Raw genomic sequence first — 26,633 nt, forward strand, 5'->3', positions numbered from 1 at the left:
GATTGTGCTGTGAAATCATTATCCATGTATGCTTTAAATTTAGGTGATCTGAAATATACCAATTGACTTTTCTTTTTCTTTTTTTTTTTAAGCAAAATTGCACAGGTTAATTATTAGCAATCCTTCATAATGCAGACAAAAAAATCTGCACTTGGGGATTGTCAAGGCAGTTATAAAAGCTTTAATATGGACTAAATTTTGTCAACCAGTTTCTGAACAATAACAAACTGGCATTCCAAAAACCCAGGATAATTCACATTTGATTGTTTCCAGATAAAAACACTCACTCATGAAAACTCAGGAAAAACTGAACAGCCTACTAAATAAAAGGAAGCACTGGAATAGCATATCTGTATTTTTCATGGCACATCTCCAGTTAATCCGATGAGGATATAATAGGCAAATTGGGAGGAAAGGATTGTATTGTCTTCTCTATGTATTCAAGTTCAAGATAGGACAATGAGGTTTATATGCTGTTCTTCAACACTTGCTGCAGGCCATAAACATTCACTGGTAACTGTTGCCAAAGATAAAGTAACATGAGCTGGCAGCTGGAAATTAGAAATTAAAACCCAAAATTTAGCTCTGGATCACTCATTAAAATGCTACATAAAAAATTAATATATTGTAGCACTGGGCTTTGTTGGTGATCCAAGGGAATTGAAAAGGCCATTTTGTTGTTGCCAGACTTGGTCTGCCACTGGCAACCTTTTAATTTATTTTGGAACAAGTAAGGAACCTAAGCTGCACAACCTGCCACATGCTGTATCTGAGGACAGACTTGCCCGAATGGATCTACGCAGTGACAGAGAATCACAAAGACACTTTTTGGGGGAAGCAGTCCAAAGACATCATTTACCGTCTTTGAAGTTTATTAAATAACTGTTTACAGTTTATAAGGAAAACATTCTGCAATTAACAGGTGAAAGAAAGGGCTCTTCTTATCCAAGCAGTAAAAAATTTGAACACCTCCTGTAGCTATTTTGTATATAATGTCTCCATGAAGATTATAGGACTACCATATGCTAAACAGCTGCAGGATGAAGCCCCTAAGTGTCAGTAAAATATATAGTTAAAGTAGTTATCAGCAGATGGGAATACTATTAACACATAGGGGATATATTGTTAGCTCATACTAAAGCAAATAATAGTTGGTGCTGAAATCCTGCTTATCACGGGAAAAATACATAAATTCCATTTGAATTTCCAGAAAATAATGTCTGATTTTCCTGCCTTTGAATAGAGAAAGCTTTGCCACCTACTTCAACAGAATTCTGGCCCTAAACAAGCATGAATTCAAACAACAAAAGTAACTACAGCCAGGAGAGCCTGTAAGACCAGAAGGTCACTAAAGTCATCAATTTCTTCTGATAGCTGCAGTGCAAGTCGGCATCCTCTCTAGGGACTGGCTGCTAAGTTCTGCTAGCAGCCAGAGGTGGGGTATATTGCAGCACTTCGTGACTTCTAAAAAGTGTCAGAAGTGCTTAGAAATGGTTAGTGTTAGAATCGTTTAGACATGCTATTTGTAAGTAACAAGCATTAAAAAAAGATAAAATAATGAAAAAGGCTTCAGCCCTTTCTGAGCCCTGAGTATCTGATTTTTATTATTATAAATTTACATACATGGAGCAGCAATAATTGCAAAACCTAACCATTTCAGTTTGTTTTGTCTACTAACTAGCTAAAAATCAATGCTGCTATCATGATGCTCTGTCGTTCTGCTCAGCTGAGATGTTTACTATATTCTTAAATAAATACCAAAATTACACAAAAGATCCACAGAAACATTATCTGCATCAATAGTCTTTACAAATATCTACACAACTGTGGGTGTAGCTGAAATAGCCACCATTTAATTTTCTGAAGTGTTCGTATTTCAAAGGAATAGCTATTTTTATGGATACAAGATGTGTGATGCTTGTTTTTTGAAGTAAAGTAGTTTCATCCTTCCCTCAGAAAGTAAAGCAGTATTTGAAATAGTACATTACTATCAAAGTGTGCATATAGAGAGGAAAAAAAGAAAAATTCCTCAGGACTAATGCAACCATTACAAAGATTATTCTTCGAAGGCAATTAACTGTCTTTATTCTATTATACAGAAATATTTTTCCTTTTTTATCCAGACTGCATTGCTTTGCAATGACCTATACTACCTGGGATTTACCTGCATCAGCTGTCTATGTGACTAAACTTCTACAGCTAAATGCAGAGATTAGCATCTCCTCCCTAACTCTCCATTTTTACTCCTGTAAAAGGTTATCCTCTCTCCCCTGTATCTTCTGATTGAACTAGTGATACGATTACTCCCTAGCACAGTTCATTCAAAACTGAGCTGGGTTAGGTTAAATACTGTAGTTTGCTCACCTGCCTCATTCTGATTGAAAGAGATAAAGGGTAATCACATGAGCCATCCTGTCAGTGCAATAATCTCTGATGGGGAAATAAGGAACATTTCATGAGCATGTGAGGACAAAACCCACTTACACCAACAGAGGCCAACCAGGCCAAAATGCCTCTCAGACTGCCAAGGGAGACTAATTATAAAATGTTTCACTACGGCTCAACTTTTTAAGCAAGCAAGTGCCAGCTGCTAGGGAAAACAGTTTGGGAATTCACTGAATTAACACAGTTGTCTAAAAGGCAATGATAAACAAATCTAATAATGAAAATATTCCTCATGAAATAAATGTGGTATAATATGAAGTTAATGGTTTATGATTATTTTTGTTTTAGAGAAGAAAAATTTGGAAATAAACAGATTGTTATTAATAGAAGAAAACCATATTGCTTTATTTCCATACGAAGTCACCAGTACACAAAAATGTATGGTTACTCAGCAGTTCAAAGGAAAAAAAAGTGTTCATTTCCAGCAAGTGACAAGCTGGTATTTTACAAATGTACCATCTGAATGCTTAGTTTATTTTAGCCTATGTCAGTTAAATTCCATCAGTTGAAATCGGATATCGATTTCAATCGGAGTGCTAAATTATCTTCTAAACATGCAAAAGAATCTATGGCAGTCTCTGAAGCTGGCTATTACAATGGTTCCTTTGACTATGCAAGGTACTGAGTACAAAGAAAGCCAAGAAAAACTACAACAGGGACAGACAGACAAGGCCAAAATGTCTTCTTTCATTTTGTCAGTTTTAAAGAGAAAATTAATACTACTCTGAAAGTACCACTATCCACATCTAATTAATTTGGCTGTATTTCTAGCTACTGCATCTATATTCCTTTGATGTCCACCTGCTAACCTATTCTCTTTTGACCTAAAAAACCCAAACCAAAACAAAAAACACCTGAGTGACCCTCTGTCTGTCAGAGAAAACTGCTTATGCTAAGAGGATGCAGCCAGTTCACCTGAAGATAAAAAAGCAAGAAAAATGGAATTGTTTGCTGGGAAACAAGAAGAAAAAAACCTGGAATAATATTCTAAGAGGAAACACACAGCAAAAATTAAGATACTCCTTTCTGCAAAGAAACTCTACAGCCATCCTCCTCCACCCAATTCTGGATGGCATCAGCAGCAAAAACAAATAAATTCCCCTATATAAGCTGATTGTAGAAACTGAAAGTTGATTTTTAACTTCGTCTGCATGCTGACTGACCATTTGAAAAGGATGTGAACAACGTGAACTCCTCTTATATGCTACTGGATGGCAACGGGCAGCAAAATGAAGTTCCAAATACATGCTTCATATCTGCAAGTTAAACAAATTAAACACCATCTTTACTTACCCTCAAGTTATCTACATTGCACATTGACTTAATTGCATTCAAATTCCATAAATTCTCTCCTTCTGTTGATGTAAACACCACTCGTGAATAGCGATCACCTGAAATTACAGGAGGGGGTTTTTATAGATTATTTGGGTGCGTCTGGTATCAAAGACTGAGGCAAAATCCCACCATTCAAATGACACAGATTAAATCTTTGTCAGGTCATGGGAATCCACCTCCTTTTCAAGATGAGGTATTTATCTGTAAGACTCAGTCCACATTAAAGTTTCAGTTTCCTTAAAGTGCTTATAGTAAATAGGCATCTTCTATATTATATACCACTTAGAAGCTCTACAGACTTCTATTCAAGCAAACCATCTTCTGAAATATGACAAACAAATAAAAATCAAAAGATCTAATCAGCAAACTATGAAATTCTTGGCACAGCATAATGGCAGTGCACAGATAATAGTAATCAAAGGCTGATTTAGTAAGTCATTTGGGAATATAAATAATAATTATAAAGCTGTTTCTACAAGAATGTTTTCGCTTTAGAAGCAAATGACTGCAGTGGAAATTGTTGTGATATCCTTCAGGCCATTTTTAAGAATTCTACAGTTTAGACACATACAGCTTAAATTACAAATTAAATCACACTTATTAGAAGACAGCTTTTAGGAAAGGAAATAATTACTTAGTGGCAGTGAGATCTTTATGCATAGCTAAGGAAGGAAACATACATTCAAGCAGAAATATAGGGTACTGCATAATGCAATATAGTACTTTGGAGTATTGTAATTAATGTGATGTTTCTTAACCCAAAAACCAAAAGGCTGATTTTTTCCCACTGCTGTGAACGTGCAGAATTTTTGCCTTTCACAAGACTGTAATGAAAAGACGCAGAGGTAGTGCTTTATGATCTCTGACCGTGCCTTCGGATCGGGGAAACTGAAATCCTGAAGCAGACAAAGGAATGACAAATATGGGTCAAGAGGAAATCAACTGTTTTCTTTACATAACGGACGGGCAAACTTTCCCATAGAAGCACAGTTCCTTCATGACTGCCACAACTGAGACTATGCAGAAACAGTAGTGGAAAGAATGAGAGTGAGACTATGCAGAAACAGCAGCAGGATAAGAGGAGTTAATTCTGCTTCAAGCTGTAGTTAATGCTCAGTAGAGTTTTGAGTACATTTCCTCTTCCTTACACGAGATCTGCTCCATCTAATTTGGTTCTGCTCACAGGAGCAGAAATGACAACCTTGCTCACATCCTCTCACTTAGATGTAAGATCATACTGTAATCAGGGGAAAAGAAAATAAAAAAAACGTAAATCTGTTTTTCACCCCAGTTTTTACTCAGTTTTTACTTGCTCTCTCAGATCAAGTAAAATAAACAAATAATTTCACAATTATGTTTTTGTGCTCTGTTATCAGTCCTCACATATTGAAGTAGCTGCAAAAGAGCCCAGGTCATTATATGAATAAAGGCAAGATCTACATCTTGCTCTCTGCCAGAACAGGACTTATCAAAGTTTTGCAGTATGCCTTGTAAAAAGTTAATAAAGACTTCTTTGTCTTTCCTGTCCTCTAGTTTAACTTAGACAGTTTCATAAGCCTTCAGTACTTTAAGGTGGGTTTTGGTTTTTTTTAGTTTTGTTTCTTTGAGAGGGGTGCTTTGTTTGGTATTTTGGGGGGTGTGTGTGTAGATTTTTGTGGGTTTTTTTTCCTCCTCAACCAACCCCTAAATTCTGGGCAAGATATGTCCTGTGCATATCTTTTAGGACATATACAGGAAAAGTATTTTGATTTAGCTCTTTTCAGAGTTAAGTTGATGGCACACATGATACACAACTGCTTCCCTAGTGTGAATTAAGTGGTAACTCTATAGTCATACAGAAAACAGTGCTTTTACAATGATCAGCATTCCCAATAACTAATAAAAATCTTTATAAGAAATGGAACCATTTTAAGCACTTTAAGTTGAGATGCTTCCTGGGAAGAATCGATAGAACACAGCATTTCAGCCCAATTTCTTCAAAGACTTGTTCACACAGAAAGAAGGTACTTATGATGAATATACTAAGCAAAAAATATTTTCCTAATAAGGCATACAATATACAGAAGAGGTCAGAAATCATTCAACTGGCAGAAGGTTTTAGCTTTCCTTACATCATTTCTCCACTTACTTGGAATATCACAGAAAAAGGTATCCTTGTGGAAGTTCCAGTCTGCTTGCCTCTTCTCTCTTTCATAGTGATCATCTGACCATCTGTCATCCTGATGACTAAAACCGAATAAATAGTTTTACTTTACCAAAGCAAAGAGATTGTTAAAAGGAGTATCCAAACAAGCCACACATCTTAACAGCTCTTACATATGAAAAAACCCCATATTTTTACCAATGTGACTCTGGTATTCAAAAACCTAAACATTCATTGAATTTTTTGTTATTATAGACTTCAAAGGAAACTACATTGAGACCAGTACTGAAAATTCCCATAATTCAAAGAGATGACTAAAATGATATGTTCCTTTAAAGAGCTTGTGCTGGGAAATATCTAGTTCTCTCTGAAAGGCCTTAAGAATTGTAGAAGACCAGATTCAATATTTATATGAAATCAGTGGCAGTATATATAACTTCAAAGGGTTTTAAAGCAAGTGCTATGTACACACACAAAAAAAACCCAATAAAATGCATTTTAATACATACCTTTTAGCCTGTTCATCTGCATATTTGAAAGGATAGTTTGCAAGCGTTGCTTTGTAGCCTGTGTTTTTCACCATATTATTCCATGTGACCAATCTCTGTCCTATGGCTGTCCCTCTTGGTTCAAAACCCTAAGACAGAGCATTACAAAATTCCATTAATACTTTTCATTCTTTAGCTCAAACAGGAAAGTGGAAACATGATCAAAGTGATGGATAGTTTCCATTATGAAGCATAGTTTCTCCAGGCATCTACTTTTAAAGGTAAAATGCTTTATGACAGGTCAGACACAATAATGACCAACACAATAGAGTGACAAGGGATTAAGAATTCTTGCACGTACTACTTCTCTCCCTGAGAAGTGATGCTAATGTAGTTTACCAAACGTTCAACACTTCGTTTTCAGAGCAAGGGTGTCCTACAAAGTCCTTTTCTGTATCTCAGTTATCACTCTTTACTGACTAAATATGATTAAAAACCACTCAAGTATATCTTCTCTGTTTCTCCAAGAACAAGGCAGATCTTTAAATACTTTTGAAAGTGACTTTGAAACAATTTTAATAACTTGGCTGTTCTCAAGAAATATACATTACATATAGATATGTACAGATATATGCTACTATAACATAAATAACAATAACTTATAGGAACAGTATATTTTCATTTGAAAATAATAATTTAATACAATATTTTCAATAAAAGTCCTGAAAGCTACTCATGGGTCAGATGGCTCATAAAAAGTAAGAAATGAACACAGTATTTAATAGAATCTGATAAAAATTACTTTCAGTCTTTCAATATGGATATCATTTCATCCCCAGAAGGCACTTAGAATCCCCTTTCCTTTAACAGATCCTGGCCCTCACTCTTTGAAACCTGATTTAGAACGTATGGTCTGTTGTACTCTGCTGTACATCTAAAACTGGGATGAATTTACATTAATCAATGTACAGCAGTTTTGTTGAGGGACATAAGAGCTTTCAATAGCAAAATGCAGAAGGAATTTAAACTAGTAGATAACACTCTCTGATGGCGACTGCATCTTTGTATCACTGTTAGCTGCTCCAATGTCAAGATTTAATACATTTTTATTTTAATTATATGAATTACAAGGCTCTTTACCACCTCATTTCTTTCGTAGATTCATTAGACAGAACTTGCTTCTGCAAGCTGACTACCAATTGAATCTCTCTGGAAATTGATTCCTAAACAGATTCATAGTACAGAGAACCTTTTCAGGCACGTAAAGAGTCAGTTTTTTCCCCTGGGCAGATCTCAGTTTAAGAGGAATGTATACATTTCTGCACTTGCATATGCTGTTTACTGATACCACTGAAAAAACAGCAAGCCAAAAATACTTATTTGACAGTAGAACTGATTAATATTTACCTACCAGCAATGGATCAGAGAAATCTGGAAGATCTGGAACTAATATTCCAACCAGTGCACATACCACTATTAACACAGTACACATGCCCAGGACCACCACGGGCCAGTCGGCTATCAGGGCAGCATAGCTATATGGAGAGGAGCAGAGAAAAAGATGTTACAGAAATAAAAGTTTTGCACAAAATTAAGCCATGATTTTCTAAAGAACCATGTTGAAACACTGACCTTTTTTCTTGTTTTACTTTCAGGAAATTAAGCTAGCTATCACACACGGATGGAAACTGTTTGGAAACAGTTTATTTCTACAATTTTTTTCTTCTTTTAAAGTAAGAAAACACCCCCCCACACACACTTTCTGTTCTTACATAGAAAAGCTTTTAATATCAGACTATTATTTTTCCTTCCCAGGATTCTGACAAAAATGCAGGCTTTATCTTAGATTTTCTTTGGGCTGCTACAGAGGTGATTAACTATGGGCTACTGAAATAGATATTTCTGTTGTTTAGTAAATGTTCAGTATTTAAAACTGGCACAGCAATAATTTACATAAAATGTGTTACATAAAAAATGAAAAAAAATATGTGAAGTGAAAACTGTTGTTTAAGACTAAACATATTTTACATAAATACTTTTTCCTTTACTTTATACGTAACTTTTAACATGGGTATTACCCATGGTTGGGGACCACTAGAAAATAGACATTTTGTTACAAATTTAATGATAGAAAACAACACGGTTTCTTCTTTGAAAGCTTAAGCTTTTTAAAGAATATAGCAGAGAGAGAAAAAATCAGTTTTAAAGTAGAACCCAAAAGAAAACATTTTTCTCTATATATAAAACAGTCATTAAAAACATTACTCAAACCCTATATACTAATGATCCATAAAATCTGTTGTAAATTCAAAGGTGCAAGGGAGTTGCAATGTGATACCTAAATTAATCAGCATTAATTGTTTAATCTTCTAGTATAACACTTATCCTTGGATTTTAACTCCTACTTAATTCTAAATTTTAAGAGTGCAAGAATTTTTACATGCAAATCTAATTTTCATCATTTTCATAAAATATTTTTGTGTTAAATTGACAGAGAAGTATCAGAAAATAAAATGAAAAATAGAAATCTTAATTTCTTTATTTTTCATACAGTAAAGACTTGAATTTGTAGAGTTTATGTTTCAAGGGCACCATTGTCTAATCTTGGGAGCAAAGAGAGTACAGACAGTCCCACAAAGTTTAAAAGGCATTAGAAAAATAATTATAGGCTACGAATTGTTCTATACTGATAGTCTGGGTACACACTAAAAATTGACCAAGAATTATTATTTCCTCCGCAACTCACATGCAACATAACATGAAAGTTCATAGCAGAGCAGTCTCTGTACTTCTTTCTACTGTTTTAAAAGATTATAGTTCTTTTTCAGTTTGAAAGCCACCCGTTATCTAATTCAATTACCAGCTCTACAGAAATTTTCTGCCCCATTGGTAAGAAGGGAGGTAATGCCCAGCTCCTCACTCCAGCAATAGCTTCCCAGTTTTCTAACTGTAAAATCAATGGCAGCGACCAAACTTATTGCTGACTTTCCACAGCATGTGGAAATAGGTATAGTCTAGGGGTCCAAGTACAGGTTTAAGGAGCAAGGAAGTCCAAAGCACTGGGTGTATCTCAATTTCCCATTAGGTAAATGTGGAATAATTCTTACATTCTCACACAAGAGGTTAATTAGCAAAAGCCTGAAAAGCAATCTTAAGTGTAAGTTTTATTAAAGTGAATCACAAAGGGGCAGCTTGCCAAATGAGCAATTGTACAAAGTAGAAGTGAGGGGAAGTAAATGACCTAATAGAATTTTCCTATTTATAGGACTAAATGTTTTCATAAACACCAAGTACTAGATTGACTAGCTATTAGAGACATTTGCTCTGAAGTCATAAAAATTACAACCACAAGATTTATTTTCTTATTCATCACTAGTGCCAGATTTACCCCTTTGATATGTTCTCTCTACACTTCTGTTCTCAGCTGAGCAGCTCTTAAATTGGTTAAATTCTTCAGTCACTAGCTGTGAAAGAAACTATGTCCTAGGTGAAGTGTTTAACATGTTAATAAGCCACGTACAGAGGTGCTTGTTTACACCTGCAAATATGTCCTGTTTCTTGTATCACATGCTGAAATTCAGACAAGCAAAGCTGACCTGGGCTAGAACACAAAAAAGGATTAACCACACTACATTTTAATTTTATTTGTCTGAGCATCATTTGGTGCTGCTGAGGGCTCTGGCTCCAACCAAGTTGCCTATAGCCAGCCTCGATCCCCACCCATCATAAGTGGCTAAACAGATGGCAGTCATTTTATTTTTCACCCATTAAAAAGCCATGAAATGAGTTCAGCTACTTGTCATTTTCTCTATGAAAAGTAAGCCACTGCCCTGACTTAAGATTCTGCGTAAATGACCTCTTGCTGATAATGGCTGAGTACAGGAGGAAAGCACTTAAATCAATTCCTCAGTGAAGGAATCACATTCAGAAAGCACATCCTTAGTGCTAGGCACATCCTTTAGTACTTTCCTAAATCCTGCTTTTTGATGCTTAATTAAAACTACAGTTGCTCAGTGAGCTGGGCATATGGCTACGCTGATACATTGTTGTTGGTTTGTTTTTTTTTTCCTCCAAACTATTCAAGCACTAAATGATGAATTCTCCATAACTATGACACTGACTGAAATCTCTTTTTTATGTCATTTCACACCCTGCTTTCAATCTAGTTGTTAGACTGGGGACACTGCTGTAAGCTGCCTTGTACCATGAAGATACGTATAGTTTTCATTAATGTCTTCCCTTCCGATGTTTTTCACACACCTGAAAAGAGTTTGAGGTTTTGGTGGTGGTTTTTTTTTCATGTTTAAAAAAAATCAAAAATGCTTAGGAGATGCAGTAATTAACTCAATCTATAGTTATCTCACCCATTTAGCACCACAAAAGACTTATTTCAAGCAATTTGCTCCAAGGTGATCTAAGAGCTCAGTTGCTTTCTTAAGAAGTAGAAAGGGAAAAAAAAAAAAGATAGTGCTCCACTTCTCCTCCTCATTTTAAGTTATCGCTTAACACCTGGATAGTTTTAAACTTTTCAATTCAGCACATATATGCAGACATAATCAGGTTAAACCACTACCCACTCTCATATAAAGAGACAGAAACATACCATATATAGTTTCTATATCATAAAGAGGTCAATATGAGCAATATATATTTGGGTTGCTGAATTCTTATTAACAAACAGATTTATGTGACTCAAACCAGATATTTGGCAAACAAGCTTGTGCTTTACTGAAGGCAAATTGTAACTGTTGTTTTCTCTGACCCTGCCATTCTTCAGAGCATATGCAGTCCAAACCTAGTGTTCTTGACTGTGTGGGGTTTCTGGTTTTAGGAAGAAAAAAAAAAATCACGATGAAATTTCTGAACTTTTCTGTCTGGTTGTCTTATCATTATTGATGACACAACTAAGCTGCTTCTCAGACTCACCCTTAATAAAAAAGGTACTGAGTCACGGGGTTTTTATGCTTGTGCAGAAAGTGGATATACATGCAAAGAGAATGGCAGGGACTGTAGTAAAAAAATAACATAAAATATTTGCAAAAAAAACCCCACCTCACTGAAATCTGCACAGATTTTAAAAATTGTGGCCCAGTATACTATCTCCAAAAGCCTATCCAAAAGAAGCTATTTACAGAAAGACTACTTATAGGGAGCACAAGAGTTTGGCCACCATCTCTGGTCTATCCCCTTCCCGGTCCCCCAGGATTCACAGATGTGTGATTAGAGATGTTAAAGAGCTTGTCCCAGGCTCCTGATTTCAGTGTTTGCTTAGGGACCCATCGTAGATCAATTCTTCTAAGTGTTGTTTGAACTTGCTGACGATACTTGCCTCCACAATCTCCTGTGGCAGTTTCAGAAATTCACTACCCGCTGCATAAAGATTACTTTTCGTTTTTAAAAAATCTGTTTTAATTTGATTACCAACTATTTTCCTCGAACATTCCTTGCTCTTGCATTGTGTGGGGAATAACAGTTTTGCCATCACCTTATCTACTGACTTTATGATTCTGCAAACCTCACATGTGTCCGTATTAGACCTTACCTTTTTGGTAACTTGAAAGGTCTGGCTGGCCTAGAAGGAAGAAAAAGAGAGTAATTGAAAATATATGAAATATACATGCACATGCCAATTTGTTTAATTCTTCCCATACATGGATAAGCAGCTAAATTATAAAAATCAGATATCTTAGAAGATGAATTATTTTAAAAGGCATACAATCATATCCAATTGAGGCTTTGCAAACAAGTAATTCAGAAACTAATTACAGCTACAGACAGCTGGGTTTTCAAAAGTGAAATCTTATGCAGCTGATTTTTGGGATTACTATTTAAGAGGCTTGCAGTTTGCAACAAGAGAGCAAATAAACTACCACAATAAAAATTCAGTACCATTGAAAATCATGACAAAGTTTGCATATGATGGAAACACACAACCAAAACACATTGCAATGATGGAAACAGACAACCAAAACAGACAACCAAAACACACTGCAATTCACAAACCTTCTTAATTGTCCTTTGTAATTCAGATACAAAAAAATTTTTGGACATAAGTTCTGTCTTGTCATATTGCAGGAAACAGAATAACAAAAAGGTACCTTTATAAAATAACTTATCTATGCAAGTTTTTGTTATTTGTTAAAAATCTAATACAAACATCATTACCTCGATTACTTTGATCAGGACATCACAAACCCAAATGCAAACTATTCATATCTGCCACTGTTTAGGGAGCACTTCATTTTGTTAGCTATTGGATCAGTAAGTTTCACATAAATCTCACTTTAAAAAAAAATTCCCATAACGAGTCTGTAAGTCCTTTCAAGAATTTCCTGTCTATGACTGCAACGTACAATCACTCCAATGATGGAACCATACTATGGCTTCAGTTAAGTTATGGACTTGTTTTACCATCAAGGACATATTTAATATTGTTTCTTTAAAAAGGTATCAAAACCAACAACTTAAGAAACAGCTGATTGCATAAAATAGATCACTTAGTACTTCTATATTGAGGTCTCCAAAAGAGTTAAGATTTGCATACTTTCACACCATGGGATTTCATAGAATCGTCAACGTTGGAAGGGACCTTTAAGATCATCGATTAACAGCTCCAACTTTGGACTCCTCAGAGATTTTCACAAAAGTTTAAAGCTTAAGTCAGCGCTCAGGAATGAGAGTTTCTGTCCTTTAAAGCATAAGATTCAACACACTGGGTTAAAATTCCAGTCCTGGGGAACCAAAATGTTCTGGCATCATCATCTCAAGGTAGTTGCAGCCGCACCCATGCTAGGTGACGGTACTGCTTAGACTGTATCTATTTCTAACTCCGAGCAACTGTAAAGGTAAAGGGGAAATAATCCACATAAAACAGCCTCTAACACCATGCTCTGTTACACCAAAGAAAAAGTATAATCCAATGCAAACCAGCTCTAAACGCAGTAACAGGCCACTTCAGACATATTCAAAGCCTTGCTAACATGATAGCAAAAGGGTGATAAAAATGTAATTGACAGCATAGAGTAATATACATGTGACCATTACTGTTTTCCCTTTCCTCCGCAGGGAGGATGGAAGAACTAATTAAACTAGCAACGCTAAACACTGATGCTAAGCCCTCTTTTACTCTTCATCTTCATTCATGATGTCTCTCAAGCAACATAGCACATAAATATAACTATGATAGAACATTCCATCAGGAAATATAAAGCTAATATATTTATTTACTCAAGAAATATAAACCCATATTAATTTAACTGTTATAAGAAATAAGAATTGTATAAAAGCGAATTTCTATCGGCAGTAATTCACTGCTGTGAACAGAACTTACAGAACTTACTAAAACTGAATCTGAAGTTAGTAGTAACAGGACTCTGTATGAAGAGAAATGCTTAAACAGACAAGCCCTTTCATGGACTAATTCAGCACTAATACAGCGCACGAGCTGAATGCATGCCTCCATGCCTGTATGACAAAGAGGACAAAGCTAGAGTCAGGTAACAGATTTTTTGTAATTGCAGCATTCACTCTTGGGTTTACAGATTATAGAGAAATACATCCGCATATATTTAATGTTAATACGGTGATTCAAACATGTATTTCTAGATTTTTTTTGTACAGATTTACATTTCCATATACGTTCAGTCACTTGTGAAAGCAAGTGCCATTTTCATCTGTGCCATAATGGACCTCACCATACAACTATGGTACAACCAACAGCCACCCAAGGACAACAACTAGTACAGGTTGCTGTAATTCAGGTTTATACTGATTATATAAAGGTTTATAAGACAATTCAGGTTTACGTTGGCACACAAAATTGCCTTCCATACCCTCGGATGATCATTAGTGTGATTTCCATGACTTTATAAAGGGTTAGCTGGTTCATCCAGAGTGCCATGTCCACATCACTACACAATCCCACAAATACAAGGGTTTGGTTGGACAGTGAGGTACAGAACTGCCACATAATCATCTGAGGTCCTCAAAAAGCTGGTGAAACAAACATTTGTTGGGAAGGACCAATGTGTAATTGATATTGTTCTGGGGACGATGCAGGTACCTTCTCAATGTATCTTCTTGTACATTCACCCTTTCCACAGCTCTCCCAGCATCTTCTGCTGCAAAACCTTAATAAATGTGCACGTTTTAAATCTCTCTTTTCAAACTTCACCCTGTCTTTCATTTATGTCTCTGCAGCCATATGTTGAAACAGATTTCCTTAACAGAATGGAAAATTTTAGACAGAACTTTCAAAAATTAACCGAGGCTAATTTGGTTTATACAAAAGAGGTAAAAATATCAACACGACCCTTCCTCACCCTCCCCCTTTCCCATCAAAACCAAACTACATATCCCTCTGTTTCCTCCACCTGCAAAATATATTCAGTGCTGAACAAATGATGATGATTAAGTTCTTCAAAGTTAGGGAGGGTTAAAGGTCACACCTGCTATCAAACTGTTTTGTTTCGAAAAGCATGCATTAAAAAAACCTGTGTACACTCGGGTGAATTCCAGCAGTGTAACCAATCCCTTGCAGCTGTTGTGATGACTCTATTATATCAGTCAATAGGAAAAGTTATCCCTGAAAACTATGCCCAAAAAATTCTTTAGTTATGCTCTAAAATACAGAAATGCATGGCAAAACCAGATCTGTCCCACTTAATTAACACAACTGTGTCTAATTTTTTTAAGTATTATACTTCCAGTTAGCCAGCTTAAGAAATGCCACTAACCTCAAAAAAAAAAAAAGTCTAGACAGAAAAAAAGAATCCTTATCAGTTTTCATGAGAAAGAAATGGTGAATTCCATAATTGTGCTGGGACAAAAGCCAAGCTGATCTGCGTATTAAATTACCTCTGTACTGAGTTCTCACAAGTTTGATAGTGGAAAGTGACAATCACAGTTGTTTGTGACGGAACTAGCACAACCAAGTTATTACAGAAATTACAGTCACTGATTAAAATCTAATACATTCTATGCACCAAGGGGGGAAAAGGGAAGGGAGAAGAAAAAGACAGGCTCTATTCTACCACCATTTACTGCAAGTCTCAGCCCTTATTTAACAGATGCTTTGCTTCATCCTGTCCTTTCCTAATGGCAAGTTCAGACTGAGCACCATACAATTAAGAACTACACAAAGAAAGGGTAACTAGATTGGTTAAAACCCCCCGACATTTCTTAATGTGAAATGTATTTGGTGGACCAGCCTCTTTCTGTGCAATATGGTGAAAAGGAGGAATGGTGTTTTTAAAAAGGATTACTATAGCATCCAAAAGTTTACTGTAGGATATAATGAGTATCAGGAGGACGGATCAGGGCACCAGCTTGGACTAGACTACTACAGCTCCAATGCTCACCTCTCCAGTCTAAATAAGCACTTAACCTCAGCATTTTTACCAATATTTTGAACAGTGAGGTAATAGAAAACATTTGTCTTTGTGTACTTACCAACTTGAATAGGGGCACTTCACACAAAAAAAATACTATTGTTTTACACATTTTTCAATCTGAGAAAGATGACAACTACTGCTCTAGCTTCCTGAAGGGGAACACACCATGCCGCTCAGCCACATCCTGCCTTCAGGTTCTCAATGAAGCCAAAGTTTCCTACCAGTTACAGCACTGAATGAGTTTTCTCATGAAAGTTAATAAATTGACATGGGTATAACAGAGAGGGGACTTTGGTCCTAATTTCAAGAACAACAATGAAGAGGCAAGCTTTTGGAAGTCATAAATATTACTAAATCTGGTTCTATAACCTTCATGTCACCTGGACATTACATGGCACAAACAATGTTTCATGAGTTATGAAGTCCCAGCTGAATGGACTAGAAGCACTGTTAAAAGCTACACACCAGTCTTTGCAACCACTTTTCCCTACTTCATCGCAGGAACTGGTCTTAGATGAAAAAGTACTGACTGCTGATAAATGTCACCTCTCAGCAAACGCAGCTGAGATCCATGCTTGGTGACATTTGAATATGAACAGTGGCAGCCAACCATAATTTCAGGGCTCAAACCCAGGAGCAAGCATAGCATGGAAATGGTCACTGACAGAAACTTGACAGATCAGGAAAAGCCCGATTTTCCAAAAAATTATTCAGAGAAAACTAACTGGTCAGATAGCTGGTCTCCTTCATTTTGGCACTGAGCTGCAGAAAATTTTGAAAATAAATGCATAGCTTACAGCTATTTATCATAAAGTAGTAGTTACAGGGCTGTAAATGATCACAAATAGCACTGCAGATAACACAGCAGCAGAAGCAATCATGACAACTGCTCCAGCAAAACGGGATCCAGAAGAAATGAAAATTGTGGACATTGCAGCAGGTCTGTAACACCTACAGTTTCTGGCAGTATAGACAAACACCAACTGTTTCACATGATCTTAATTCTACTTTCCTTGTGCAGGTATTCATAAAAGAGATGTATTATTTCTTTCGATACAAATAACATCGATATATCATCTCATATCATCTCGAAATATCATCTCGATACAAATACATCACATTCACAAAAACACATAGCGTATTTGTGACATAGTGTACTCTTTATGACACAAACTGTATCTTCTTTCCGAAGCACCTTGTATAACACAGGTATCTAAACATACTGATACCAAAAAACTAATTCGTATAAAGCCAATAGCAGAAAACCTAATTTTGCACTCTTGCCTTTCACTTAAAAAATTCACTTGAGTAAAAAATGTTAAGTTACAATAAATAGCTGTACTTACTGGGAAAAAAAAAGCCAACAATATAAAGACTCCCCTGTCCAAGGATTATGAGGTGTTTAACCTCAATGCTTTACTTTGCCAGAGGGAAGCTATTCCCTTTGTTGGTAGATCTGGTTACAAGAAGCGATAAAACATAGCTTTTTGTCATTATTACACTCAAGGATAAGCTAAATCCCTGCAGGATAGAATGAGATATGCATCATATTGTACACCTACCATTAGAACATACAATACAAACTAAATCCTGGCAGAGGAAGAAAAAATCCTCATGTTTTCAGAATGTCATTGACCCATGAGAACAATTTGAAATGCTCTACAACATCAAGCGAGCTTTTGCTGCTATATCAGGTGTACATGCTTTATCATTTTAACAATCACTACAACCACTCAGACAACAAATCCAACAGATTAAGTTGCCAAAAAATTTTTTACAAGCCTCCCAATTTATTTTTTCACTATGAAGTGTAGAGTTTTCCTTGATTCTAATCATGAAGTCTCTCTAGATGTTTTTTAAACATGTAGTGTTTATTGTATTTGTCTGCACTTAGCTTTATTTATTTACATCTATAAAGGAAGGATGTTGTAAAGATGACAATAGAATTTACTTCACTGATAAGTTGCTTTTTTTAAGGTTTTATTGAAAGCAAGAAAAATGCCAAGAATTTTCTTGTTCTCTCCCATATAAGATGTGAAGGAACAATGCAAAAGGATTTTATGTTTTTTCTCTCTAGATTATCAAGGTGAGATGATCTGAAACTAACTGCTATTTCATCCCATTAAAAAGTGTGAAATCTCAATGTTGCAGCTTTGCTTAACCTTATATTTATTTCTAAGACTATTCTTATTCAGAAAACTAAGCAACCACTTCTTTGTAGTAGAGAGACCAAAAATCAATATGCTATTTGGCAACTGTATGATAGATGTCAATTCACATTTTCATAGTTGAGATACCGAGCTTTATGAAGGTTCTTGTCTGTTCTTGTATTCTTACCTACCTCTTCAGTTCCACCTGAGGATCTGCTCTATGTTCACAGCAAGTATGAGCAAATAACATTGTCTTTCTGCAAGGAAAGCAATTGTAAGGAAGGTGTTAACAATCATAAAATCATTGTCCAAGTGATTCTTGTTCTAACTGATTTACATTTAGCATAACAGTGTATGCTTTACTGACCTACAGTATGCACACTGAGTAAAACTAGATTCCTTGAATATCAGTGGCAAACCCTATTTACTTAACTAAGCCAAGGTTTTGCTCATTTTCTTTCTGCTATGAAATCAATATTAAACTTTTTCAAACTAGGTGAATGAAGTAACAGGGAGTTTCAACATCTCCCCATCACAAACTTCCGGCTCATGCCAACATACAACAGGAACATACGTTTCCATCAAGTCAAAAGAGATAGGAAAAGGTCAATGCGACCATATTGACATCTTATGCATACATATTTTCATTTGGAAGTTATTTTGATAAGTTTAGTACCCCAGTATGATTCATTATATGCTAAAATTTAAACTCCCATAAATTTATAGCATGCAGACGACTTGAAATTGAAATGCTCCCATAAACATCTCCAAGGTTTGGGGTTTGTCCCCCACCTTTTCCTCACTGCTCCATATGGATGGTATACATGCAGGAACACATGATTTACTTAGAAAGTTTTCAGTTTAAGGTTCCTTAGAACCTCATTTTTGCAATACTGACGTCTATTGCCTTCCCTCTTTCATCTTCAACAACTGACTAAATACTATCAACTTCTAGGAAAGCTGGCTCTTTTCCTCAATAGCATCTACCTGGTCCACTTGTCTTCAACAGGAAGTAAACCATCTTCTCTGTAGGAAAATCTGACGGTTCATGAAGGAGCCAAGTATTATACACCCTACAAATATTTTTCTTGTATTCGTCTTTGCCCAAGCTTTTCTGCAACGAGTGTAGCCACTTTTAAACACAGTTCTCAAACTGTCAATAAGAAAACTGCCCTCAAACATACCTAAACTAGCTTGTCTCAGCTTTAAATGGCAAAGTTTATACATAATTTAAAGTATATTCTTCTTCAAAAGGTTTAATTGAAGCCGTGTAGGTATATTCCTTTAACTTCTGACGCACTAAGGGCAGGACCACATACAGTACTGCTTGGCAAGTTAAACAAAAGTTCTGAACTATCCAAGACAATAAAAAAGGCTTAGTAAAATACCACCATGAATCATTATTTGAAAACAAGCCAACAGCTAATTTGGAGCAGACTAATATTATTTCAAGATCCTTCACAAGTCTAAAACCATTAGCCTTTCTTCTTTTCTCGGTAATTACAGTGAAATTAATAGATATGTTCTGGGATTTAAATGATGACTAGAGTAGTTTTCAGCATTTTTACTGGCAAAAAGTTTCTTCCTTAGAAATATTTTATTTCAAAGCTGGTTTTATTACACTTCCCAGTTGAATGGAGCAAGGCAAGGTCATGGTCACATCTTGTATTTCTCTGACAGACAGGAAATTAACATGACCCAAGAAATCACAACATGCACACAAGAAAAACTCCATCCCATGATACCAAAGAGAATGAAAGATATGTACAAGAGCACCTATTTTTATCAAGGTATTTCTCCACAAAGGCTGAAATCCATGTTCTTATAGGCATTAATGACCGACATTAAGCATATGTAAGTTTGACTCTGGAGTAGGGAGACTTCAGACTGTCTTGTATCACGCTTCAACTGCTACACGCTTCAGTCTTCCTTCCTGTGCAGATGTAAGAATTTGTGAATGTAAGTCACCGGGGGTTCATTTTTGCTCTCAGAAACCCTCCTTTGACCAGAGAGCTTTTTTGAAGATTGACTACAGCCCTTACAGTTTCTCCAAAATGTAAGACTGACTATGGGGACAAATGCTAGTTTTTCTCTTTCTACATGTTTAATCTCTTGCAGCAAATGAAAATACTTTACTTAAGCAATTTTGTTCTAAATTTAGCAAAGTGTTTCACTTTGAACATACATTGCAGTGTTGAGCTGCTGTTCCAATGTCTGTGAATTTAGTCACTTAGAATGTAATAATTTTTGAATGATATAAAACAAGCGTGTATTCAACACAATTAAAAGATTTAAAAGGATTTACTAAGTAATTAAACAAAGAAGGCTCTTCAGCTTATGCTGACATAGATGAAAAACTGCACATATATAATGCAACACCACCTTCTGTACCTCCTGAGATTAAATTTGTTTTGCTTGCTCAGGAAGAAGCAAGAAAAAAGGGAATATTTACTGAACATTTAAAGGTTTCCAGTATTCTAGCTAAGACCCCCAAAAAAGCACTGCAAGGTTAAACAGACCATAAAACAGATTTAATATAATCAAAACCGTTCCATAAGAAGTTAGCAAAAGTTCATCCACTTGACTGAATAAACTAAACATCCTACAAATTGGACATGTAACGCAAGAATTTTGCGGAAGGGTATCCCATTATCATCACAGAAAATACTGGAAAAGTGGGAGAAGTGATGCATGTAAGCTTTTCTAGTCCAGCACATAAATCTATGTATGATTTTATTAAAAAAAAAAAACCCAACAAAAAACCACACCCTGATTTCCAAATAGAGAGGCCAGGCTTTCTGAAATCTGACCAGCACTTAGGATTTCTACCTGTAAATTCCCTTACCTGTACTGGTCTGTCAGTGGTACCATCTCATGTCTATTTTCCACTAATAGTCAAGGCTTTAAGAGATTTCTTTATTCAGTAAATATCCTGGGCAGAAATCTCACAGCAATCTTAGTGTAGCAAAAGTAATGCCAAATTGCTCAGGTGTCCTGTGTATTTCCTTCTTGTGTTGTGTTTGGGATTTTTTTTGTTTTGTTTTACTATTCAAGCACCGCTGACTATTTAAAAGCATGCATATCAATTATTACTCACTAGGAGACGAAGAAGATATTGCAATATCATCAGAGAGCAAGGCCAAGTGATTTTGGAAGGAGCTAGAAACAGATACAATTATGGTAACTTACACAGAGCTTTCTAAAGTCAATGTTCCTCATTCTGCACTTCCCCCCCATCATAAGAAAAACTGAAAACTTTTAAGAAGTAGGAATACACCAATCTTTCAAACCCCATCTCTTAAAGAGTGCTGAAAATCTGGTCACTGGCCGCATTTAGTTTAGACTTTTGCTCTTCGTTGTCTAGTGTTGTCTTGTTTCACATCTGAACCTTATCACAATCTACCATTAAATGAAAAGGGTATGAGAACAACTATACACTGTCAAAGCATTCCAACAAACTGCTGTCATTTTAGCTGTTCTGCCATGTGGTGGGTTGGGTTTGTGGTGGTTTTTTTTCCCCCTAAATACGTGTATGTAAACGCTCAGTTTTGAAAGTAATCACAAAAAACACACCAATTAGTCCTTTCCAAGAATGAACACAGCTGATGCCGGTTTTCCAGTCAATTTAGTACAAAAGAAAGGACTCATGTTTTTTACCAATTCCCTCCCATTATCAGCTTTATGTTGTCTGAACACTGCAGTTCAAAGGCCCAGCAGATTGCAAGTTAAGTACTAGCTCTTCTGTTGTTCAAGGAAAGGTGAGGGATACAGGGCACGGGAAATCCATCTTCAAGCAAACACAGAACCTGGAGTTTGTAAATGGCAGAGGCAAAAGGTCAAAATTCGGCCAGGCTGGTACTCAGCTGCACTCAGACCAGAGCAGGAACCTTCCAAGTCTCTCTTTCCTATTGCAAAAATGCTTGCTGCAAAGCAATCTGAAGTCCAGACAAATACTAATGCTTAATTAGTACAATTAAAAGCCTGCAAAAATCCCTTGGACTGCCTAATGAACAAGATGATTTTTTTTTCTTTAAGTGCATTTAATATTTTTCTAGGCATGTTATTTTTAATTTGATCAGCCACTGAATTATAAATGGCTTTTCTTATTTGTATTCCAGTCTCTGCATGTCAGCCCTTTGCCCTTTTTCCAGTCTCTGCATGTCAGCCTCTGTGCAAAACTAATAGAAAGTGCAGCATGTTGTTTGCATAGCCAACAATGCACAATAATCATCATGGGAAGAGTAAATGAATTAATAAAACCAGAATATACCTCTTAAGGTATCACACTCAGGGACAATGTAAGACTAAAAGAAAAAAGAGTAAAATGAGCAAAAATGAGAGAGCACAGCTCAGATTATTGGCTGCCATGAAAAATTATTTCAGAGAAAGAAAACAAACCCGTTTATCTGTTTAATTGCAGGGAGAGCTCTTCTTCCACACGTGCACAACAGAGAATCCCACATTTGGACTCAGATTCAGAAGGATGCATGAGACTGCTATGCATTCCCTTTCCTTTCTTCAACTACATTAAAACCCCCAAGTATGCTACCGGGCTGTTAATGCTGCGACATGAAAGGGAGTATCGAAGTTTGTGGTTCCCATGTGCCTCCAGCCTCTTCTTTCTGGGAAACCACTGGACAAAGAATTCCTATTTTCGCATGGAATAAGTGGCTTAAATAAGAATAGAGTCAGAAGTTGTATTGTTTCCGTAAAAATTACCAACACACAGGAACTCCTGATCTACAGCATGCATCAAGGTATTTGCGACATCTTGAACACTGAACGAAACAATGGTAACAGCTTTTGCCTTTTAGTTGCTAAAGGTTGATAAAAAGTTTCAGAAACAACCTTCAAAAATTTGACTTAAAGGATATATATTTTTTAAAAGATATCTGTTTTTAATCTTCCAAGGGAACAGGACTAAATCTCTTTTATTAATCTATAGCACAGTATATGCATATGTATTTTGTACAAAAGACATTAGTACACATTTCATGTAAAAAGCAAAAACAAAAGTATCTTTTAGTGCAGCTAACACAGCAGAAGCTAACAATTTTCAAAATGGAAAATATTTAGATAGGTGGAAAATACTTTGTTTAAAAAAAGTCCATGTAGGAGTTCTTAAGAACAGTTAATGTTGCTGAAATGAGAATATTTGAAAATATTGTACACACATGTACACATATAATCAGCTCTGCAAGCCACGCAGAATGTACTAGATAACAATTATCCTTTTCCTGGAATCAAGTAGGGAGCTGTTTCATAACAAAGTCTTGTTATTAAGATTGGTATTTGGCAAACATTCCTTGCTTTTTGAGAAAACAAGAGCTTTTTATTTCTTTCTGGTTCTAATTTTTATGCCAAGTAACTAGAAGGTAAATATAAAATGGGTAAGAGGCAGCTATAATGTTCTATCCTCACTTCACAGCTTTTTCATTTTTATAGATCTCCTTTTTAAAGTACTAATTAAAGTGTAAGTATTCAAGTATGTCTGTAATAGTGTTTAAACTGTGTGGCACAGAACTCTCTGAGATATAGCAGAACTCAGAATCCCAGAGCCATCACATAAATCTGCGATGCCAAAACAGTTCAAAAGGAGGCTTAAATCTAATGGAAAGGAAGATGTACAATAAGTCTGATGATATTAACGCTTTACCTGTTTCCTGACTCTGAAGTACTATGGTTTTTGCCTTGCTGAGAATATAAATTGGTCTAGTAAGTGAAAACTTTGAATCCAGCAATTCAAGCTAAGATTTGGGAGGTAACACCTCCAAACTAGGCTGGTGGGGGATGAGGAGCAATTTACAAATATCCCAGAGTCTTAAATGTTAGCCAAACCAATGATTCTGTGAGGCTTTAAACTGTCTCGTCATCTCGCTTGAGATGCCTACATGTTCACGGAGAGATCATCCCACACGTCCTTTTATTCTGTCTTTTTTACCAGAGAGAATTCAGATGCTTTTCAAAACAGTTCTTTACCCATCTGGTTTAACAGTATAGTCCTGAAATGTAAATAATGGTAGGCGATACAGAGCAGGTCTACGCCCACTGAAGAGTACTTCTCTGAATTTATTGGTTTAGTATTGCCAAAGAAGTGCAAGCACTACATGCACTGGCAGTTTGCAGCAGTCTCCTCATCAGAAGTACCACTGATTGGCTCTTTCAGAGCTCCCTCATCTCTTCTCCCCTACCTTTTGTCTGCGAGACAGTTGTCCTCTAAACTGTATCACCAAAGAGAGATTCCAAAAGAGTTGGCATCAAGACTTGCAAGGATACAGGGAGCTTTTAACTGGTGTTTCCCATTAAAAAGTTCACATATAAGTCTGAGAGAAGCAATTCAATTTGATACCAGAGACAACAGCCATACACAGCACTGTTACCCCACGCTTTCCACAACCCTGAGACTACTTACTGAATGATTTTTGCATATTCTTCCTCTTTTGTTCCTATTTACATGCATACTTTCCTATATAAACAATAGATTTTGAAAAATGCCAGGAATGATTTTAAGAGTCTTCTGGTTTTACATTTCTTTACTGTAGCCTTTAGTTCTGCTCAAACATGCAACCCTTCATTATTTATTTTATCCTCCTTGCATCCCACTAAACATGCTGCTGGGCTGCACAGTTTTACTCTTCCCTAGTGACTCCTAACTCGGTGCTTCCAGTTGTCAAGCATCAGTCTTCATGCTTCTTCCACTTCTTCAGATTAACAGCCTTACTTGGCTCTTCCTCCCCATTTCTATCATCGACTCACTGAAGATTGCTGATGATTACAGAAGCAGATGGCAGAAAAGGAGGGGCAATAACTACCCACCTTCCAGTGGCTCTAAGCCCTACCGGTTTCTTGAGACACGTAAGTGCATTCAGACAAAAAGGGTTACTTCAACATAAGTCCTCCAAAGGGGCAGGGTGGAAAAAAAAATAAAAATCTTTCAATAGTACCTGAAAAGAACAACTAATCACACCATGCTCCAAACAGGTAAGTTTAGAAACCGTTTGTCAGAAAGCAAATCAAGTGCCTGGACAATTGCATTCTGATAGAGACACAACTGGAATTTCCCAGGGAGCGTTTGTGTGGTCAAGATATTATATGCACTAAAAAGAGATATGAATATGCTTGAATGAACTACTTCTTAAATATATGCACAAAATAACACAAAAAAACCCTTTGCTCAAGATCTTCCAACCTCTGCAAATACCTAAAAGTGATCAGAATCATTATGACCAACAGTGAACCTACTTTACCTACTTTTACAATAGAATTTTTTGCCACAATCACATTGTAAACCACCAAGCACTAAAAATATTTTCTTTCATGCTACAAGCTTTTTTCACCAATCTGAAAAAGTTACCGGTTGCCCAGACGTTCAAGTTGTGGTGTATAGATGACATTTCCATGGAATAAACTTCAAAGGTGAATACACTACAAAATTCCAGATCCAGCCAGCTTTAAGAGGATAGGACAAGTGTGGCATTTTTTCAATCTGTCTTCTTTATACACTCCAATCCACAATGATATACCAGAGCCACATTCCTTTAATATTAGGTCACTGACAAATGTTAAGCCTTGGGCTTCAAAACCTGACAAAACCTGTTGTGCTGAAACAATTGGTTACCTGCCCAGAGCTGTAATCGTTAGTGATAGAGTTTGCAAGAGAGTTTGCCACCCTCTAGCTAATCACTTCTTCCCCCCTTAAACTTAGAACTATAACAATATTTGAATGCAATTCTTAAAAATGCAAAGTACCAAAATGAAAGCTAGTTTGACTACACATGAATTTAATTACGTATTTTACGAAAACCTGCATTTTAAATAACCCTGTTAAAACATGGACATGTTACAAAGCTGGATGAGTCCCAATTAGCCTTGTAAGAAAAATATCTGGAGAAGAAGCTGTTGTGCAGATTACAGGCTCAAAATACAATAAAATTAGGGTGTGGAACAGAGATCATGTAAAAATATCACAGACCTAAGTGTTACTCTTCTGTGTACAGAAGGTTATCTGAGCATGTAAAAAATGAATTCACATTTACCAGCTATTCTCTTTAGCACTGCAAAATAACTGTCAATGAGACAGTTTGCTTCTTCCTGAGCATGTATCCATCCAGCTGCAAGGTTACATCCAGTTGCTCCCTGTTTCTACCATCGGTAGACTAACATTTACACATGTTATAGAATATTCAGAGAGAAAAGAAGTCTTTGGTTCCATGCTAATAACACAAGTGATACCTTCGGATGTATGCATTGTCCGTTAATGCAGCCACAGCCAGTTTAAGGAGTTAAAATGCATACAAGAAGTCCAGCTTCCCCAACATGGCATGGGACTCAAGTCCTATTGACCATAGTTTAGAGCTAAAAGAACAGTTAACAGCAATCAGAAGCTACGTGGCTTTTAGAAGATGGACTCATTTAATTTGCTGACCTATGAGGAATATCGCAAGCATCTTTTTTTCTGAGAAAATTCAGTTGCCTTAGCTAGAAGCAAGTCCAGAAAGGAAACAGTAACCACTCAATTGGGATGTGTAGAGTATGCTATTGGATATAGTTGAGTTAATAAGTACAGGTGCTTTACAGGTCAGATTGTATCCTTATTTTGACTGCTACCAGGAAGACAAACATTTACCATAAATTTATAATTTACAGACATTTATGTCCAAATATACACCATGGTGAGGAA

At 36.2% G+C, this 26,633-nt stretch overlaps 1 protein-coding gene across 1 annotated transcript in view; it reads right to left on the reverse strand.

The window, feature by feature from the left end:
- Positions 1-26,633, reverse strand: part of DISP1 (dispatched homolog 1 (Drosophila)) — a 33,616-nt gene that overhangs the window by 4,939 nt on the left and 2,044 nt on the right. The window contains exons 2-6 of the mRNA XM_009894297.1: positions 11,954-11,983; positions 7,823-7,946; positions 6,433-6,560; positions 5,909-6,006; positions 3,739-3,836 (exon numbers count right to left, since the gene is read on the reverse strand). Coding sequence (XP_009892599.1) covers positions 3,739-3,836; positions 5,909-6,006; positions 6,433-6,560; positions 7,823-7,946; positions 11,954-11,983 — 478 coding nt within the window. The remainder of the gene's footprint in view (positions 1-3,738; positions 3,837-5,908; positions 6,007-6,432; positions 6,561-7,822; positions 7,947-11,953; positions 11,984-26,633) is intronic.

The sequence above is a fragment of the Charadrius vociferus genome, unplaced genomic scaffold (genome assembly GCF_000708025.1).
Source record: "Charadrius vociferus isolate BGI_N301 unplaced genomic scaffold, ASM70802v2 scaffold261, whole genome shotgun sequence".
Taxonomy (NCBI): Eukaryota; Metazoa; Chordata; class Aves; order Charadriiformes; family Charadriidae; genus Charadrius; species Charadrius vociferus.